The sequence below is a fragment of the Carlito syrichta genome, unplaced genomic scaffold (genome assembly GCF_000164805.1).
Source record: "Carlito syrichta isolate Samal-C Ts95f unplaced genomic scaffold, Tarsius_syrichta-2.0.1 Scaffold309173, whole genome shotgun sequence".
Taxonomy (NCBI): domain Eukaryota; kingdom Metazoa; phylum Chordata; class Mammalia; order Primates; family Tarsiidae; genus Carlito; species Carlito syrichta.
The window spans coordinates 257,732-263,273 of NW_007253269.1; the positions used below are offsets into that span (position 1 = coordinate 257,732).

Below are 5,542 nucleotides of genomic sequence, written 5' to 3' on the forward strand. Positions count from 1 at the left end.
CGGGGGGCCCGGGGGCGGCCTGTACGGGGAGCTGCCGGAGGGCACCTCCATCACGGTGGACTCCAAGCGCTTCTTCTTCGACGTGGGCTGCAACAAGTACGGGGTGTTCCTGCGAGTGAGCGAGGTGAAGCCGTCCTACCGCAATGCCATCACCGTGCCCTTCAAAGCCTGGGGCAAGTTCGGGGGCGCTTTCTGCCGGTATGCGGATGAGATGAAAGAAATCCAGGAGCGACAGAGGGATAAGCTTTATGAGCGCCGTGGTGGGGGCAGTGGCGGTGGCGAAGAGTCCGAGGGCGAGGAGGTGGATGAGGATTGAGACAGGCAACTCCCCCCGCAGGCCTCCCCCACCCCACCGCCATCCCCTTGATTAGAAGATAGTTCCCCTTCTTGCTCATCCTCGGTGAGCCAGTGGAGAGGGAGCAAGGGAGGCCCCAAAGGGAGAAACACGGCAAAAAATACTCGAGTTAAGAGAAATAACCACAAGAGAACAGTCACGGACAATTAGAGAAAAGCAGTAAAGTTCCAAGGAACTGACAGCAACCTGCAAAGAGAGGACAGCAGCATCTCCTCACCTGCGCAAAATAGGCTCAGCTTCTGTTGTTTCCCAACTGAGGTTCCTAAACCCATCGGAGAAACCTTGGAGGCAATAGATCCTCGAACATCCTGACCAGGGAGTACATCTGAGTACCCAGACTCATTGATAACGGTTGAATTTGTCTTGTACCTGGGTAATCTGGTCCAAATGATTTCTCTAGGCCTCATTGTGGTAATGTCTATCCCTTCACCTCCATCGAAATCAGCATTTTGGATCTAGGTCTTCATGGAGGCTTCAAGAAGAGAGGCCTTTGCATTTACCCAGTTCTGATAGTACAAGTTCATGAACAGGAACACAACTTGAAATAATCATGGACAGTTTAAAAATAAGAATTCGAGAAATCATCTGAGAATACAGAAACAAATTGGATCCATTTTTTAAGAAATGGTTTTACATGGAACCTGGACCAAGGCCAATATCTTTTCTTTGTAGAATTGTTTTCCGGGTTGCAAATGGATTCAGATATCAATACTTGTACTAGAATCCATGACTAAAATAATTTTAAAGTTGCAAAATTTTTTCAAAGATAAAAGCAGTTTTACATTGGGGATTGCTGAGGTAGGCACAAGAACGCATAAAGCACAAGGCAAACTGTTTGAGTGGATTGGTTGCTGCTCACTAAAGTTCTTCCCCTGATCTCTAAATATGGAGATCATTACCAAGAAATAGCTTAGGTATGAATGAGAGCCAGATCTCCACTGTGTGAGCCAGTGAATTATGGCTAATTCGGCTGTTAAAGCCACTGGTTGGCTAGATTTTAAACCATAAAACTTGAAGATTACCTACAAAAGGAACAGTGTGGCTACAAGCCTGAGCTTTAATGGAATATATGTCTTCACGGAAAAGTTGGAAATAACCAAAACTGAAGTCTTAATTTATCTTCAGTTTAATCTGTGGATTTGTTCAAATACTAAAGATCCTCAGGTCCAGAATTCCAGCATCATTTATTCTTTTAAAGTAAATTTTTAAGAACTTGATCCATTGTATCAGTACCTCACAATCAAAGTTGGCAAATGATGGATGAGTGATTCAAGCAGTGCACCCGGTGGAAGCTGAAATCCATCTGTGAATGAAACTGAAGTGAACGTGAATATGCTGACTATATCCTGGAAGCATTTTTATACCATCTTGAAATTTCAACACACTGGCTTTTGCCAGTTTATCCAGCTGTCTTTCAAGAATAAAAGTTGGGGTTTTCAAGGATCGCCTCTTCTATATTTTAAATGGATTTTCAGTAGAAATGATTTTTACTAATCAAGTTAATCCCACTCCCCATCAAAAGGTATTTCTAGAAATGTCATAGACCTAGGTAACTTTGAATTGAATGAGAGCTAACGTTCTTTCCAAAGTTTTCAGGTATTCTTTGTGTGACACCTTCTCAACTGGGAGGCAAGTAATCACACCTCCACAATCTTAGTGTTTTTTTTAACTGCATGCCTGCCCTTTATTTGAGCTGCCTTTTTAATTTATTGCATATCCTTTTTATTATCTTATTTTGGTATTATTCGATCTATACAATCTTTTTGTATTTATTGGGAAATGAGTAATATACAAAAAGGTTTTCATGTATTTGTGGCTGAGAGTGGGAAATAATTGTGTATATAAAATTAGGCTTTTTTAAAAAAAATAGACTATGATGCAGAATATTGTTGATCTTAGATTTAAAAAAAAAAAGTGGAAGAGCCACAAACATTGGTGCCCTTTTCAGACTATTTCTCTACTCATCATCCACAGTAGAATTTTTAAACAGATTTTTTTAATGCTTTTCGTTTAAATTTTTCTCCGTTGCAAAGAATGTTTCCTAAATTGTATGGGAGCAATAGTATTTTTGATGTTTTAATGACATCCGTATACTTGTACTGTATTTTGTACTACAAGGCAGCTGTTTTCAATAATGTCCTGCTGTATTTACCTATGTGTTTTGAGTGTTTATTTCTTTGCTGCGGAGAACAAATTCCTAAGTAGTTTTAGTAAAGGAGCTAAGAAGCTAGCATTAGGTTTGCAGAAACTGTTTAAGTTTCAAACTCTGAGGCAGCAATGAAAATTAAGGTTGCAGCTATTAGTTGATTGCTGTAACGTTTTCATTTTCAAATCATGTACAATTCCTGTATAGACCAACTTGTTTTCTTGCTTCAGTGGTGGTTCTGTTGCTCAGCTGCAGTGAGCCAGTTCAATTTTGCAAAGGTGCAGTACCTCTCCTTTTCAAGGAGTTGGTTTATTCGTTTTTCTTTTATTTTTGTTTGGCTGAATTGCAGTAACTAGCCTTGCCTTTCTATTCTGTAGAAATGACAGGGTCTTCACAATCCTTCACCAGTGGCTACTAAGCTATAATTAGCTGAATAGAAAGAATGTGGAAGTGGTCTGGGGCATATAGCGTATATGCCAAGAACACTACCATATATGGCATCAGCTTTGGTTACCAGAGAAATTTTCTTAGTCATTAGACCATATAACAGTAATATATCATATGTAAATCTTTAGATATCAATTTGAGAATCCTCCAAAAAAAGGAGCAGAGAATGCATAAGCTATGTGTTGGCAAAAGTAATTTATATTAAAATTTTGACCTGCCTATGTAAGATTAAGTGGTAAATGTCATAGTGGTGGGTTTTTAAGTCTTAACCAATCTCTAAGGTTTGTTTCTCCTGCAGGGGGTGGTTCATGGCCTCTCTTCCCACTGCAGGAAGATTGCAGAAGGATGTGGATTAATTGTAGCATTTCACTGATCCTCATTCCAGTCACTAGGGTAGGGACAGTAGAAACTTGCAAAAGCACAGCGATTCGAAAATATGAGCTTATTAAAGAAAATGGTTGTTTATTAATTCAGATAATGGCATTGTACAGACTATGAGAAACAACCAACTTTTTCGTTTTGTTTTTCAGCTGTTACCATGAACGATTTAGAACTTGTTTTAAGTTTGGCAAATGCCCAAACTAATCAAAATAGTCATATTCTTAAGAATTAACTAAAACTTTTTTCCAAATAAGTGATGGAAGGTTTGTTTCTCAAACTACCATAGTTACAGAGATGAAAAGTCAAATTTTAGGAACAGACTCAAAAGAACAAAAATCTGTGAAGAGATCCTACTACTCTTTTCTGGTTTCTATTGTCCATACCAATCATTTTAGCAAGTGGAACAGCAGTTCTAGTCAGCAAATTTTTCAGTGCATATGCTGCACAAAACAAAATGTAAATCTGTATGGCACCAAAAATTAAAGTGAAAACCAAACCAAAAACCCAGACACCCTATGTAACTATTGGAGGCATGTAGGTGGTATAAATGACCGTAGCTGTGATACACACATGGCTACTTGTCACGTCACTTTCCATAATTATTTACTGCAAAATGATTGAGAGGCTTCTGGTGCAGGCAGCCATTAACCTGCTTCCTTTGTTACCTCTGGATTACTTTGCAGTAAACTGCAGGTCTTTTAAGAGATTCAAGCTTCAGTTTTCTCAAAACAAAACAATTATCCTGTCTTATCTGAAAATGCAGGGTTGTGGGCAAAAGAGGCTGGTTATAATAATGCCCTCATATTGAGTGGTCTGTAAACGGCTACACACTTCAAGCACTGTAGTTGCTGAAGATGCTTGGTTAAATGTGACCTTGACTGGCTTCACAGGGGTGTAGAATGTAATCTACACATCGTGACTTTTTTTGCATCTATCTTGCTCTTGAGATGGATGAAATTAAGGAGAAGCTGGAGTGTGTAAGCCATGCACATAAGTATTCTTCACTGTAAATTTTGTTTTCATTTTTAACCCAATTATGGTACTTTGTCCAATGCACAACTGATCTCTCAGTAGATATTCATTTGAAAATAGTGTGGCCTTGATCGGTGAGAAGGGGAAGGAGAGAAGTGACTTTTTTGCTTATGTAAAAATGACTAGTTTGCTGAGAGTTTGTCGTTCTGCAGCACTCTTGGTATAATGTTTGTGATCGGTCTCCTTTTTGATTGGGGAAAGTTGATGTTTTTGACCCTAGAGTTAATTCAATTGAGTTGTCTTCTATTTTTAGGAAGTATCAGAATTGCTCTGATGAATAAAAGTTGACTGCTTTGATGTCCAATCTCAGGTTTTAAAATATAGTGGTGTAAAATCCCACTATTATTAATTCTTAAACCAATTTTAATTTAGTATACCCTAAAAGTCACATGTGTAAGGCCTGTTCATAGAGCAGAGCCTCCATCTTTTTGCTCCTTTTCTACTTTGTACTTCACTTGAAAAAGTGTCAAGTGATTTTACATTGTATATTTCCATTTTATCCCTGACATATTTCTCAAAGATAAAGCACTTTTTGATCATGAAATACATGAAATCTGTGTGTGATGTGGATCATGGTTTCTCAGGCTCCCTTAGATAATCTGCTTATGAATATTGTTCTAACTCTGTGTAAGAAGAGTAGAAATCTTTGCTAATGTTAGAAAGTTTGTATTATTGATCCAGAATGCATTTTGCTAGTTTCCAATGGATGGGAGAGTAAACAATGCTGCATTCACAATTTAATAAGTTACTTTCCCTTGAGCCTTAAGGTAACTTTTTCTTTTCTGTCAACAACAGCACTGAAGTTGTAGTAAGTGAATGAGATTATCAGTTTTCAGGGTTGGTTTTAGAGTACTGTAAATCAATTAGCTGTCTTCCTAAAGAGTTGCAACTCCCATTCAATAAACTGGACAATGGGTGTGTGGGTGGGGCTGGGGAGGGGGGAGATAGTTTGTAGAAAAGAAAAAAGAAAAAAAATCACATTTACCTTAAGAAAAGTATATACAAAAAAGAAAAAAGTGTGTCATGTGCCCCGTTTGAAATTCCAGATGTAAAGTGGAAATGGCAAATTATGAATTCATTTTCCCTATTTGTAATTTAATAAAACAAAGTCATCGATTTTCAGATATTAGCCCCCAGAAGTTTCAAGAGATAACTGGACTCTTGAATGGTAAGTTCTATTG

The 5,542-nt window shown here is 38.2% G+C and overlaps 1 protein-coding gene across 1 annotated transcript in view; it reads left to right on the plus strand.

Annotated features, from left to right (window-relative positions):
• Positions 1-5,327, plus strand: part of PURB (purine rich element binding protein B) — an 18,247-nt gene extending 12,920 nt beyond the window's left edge. The window contains exon 6 of the mRNA XM_008066879.2: positions 6-5,327. Coding sequence (XP_008065070.2) covers positions 6-316 — 311 coding nt within the window. The 3' untranslated portion in view covers positions 317-5,327. The remainder of the gene's footprint in view (positions 1-5) is intronic.
• The last annotated feature ends 215 nt before the right edge of the window (positions 5,328-5,542 follow it).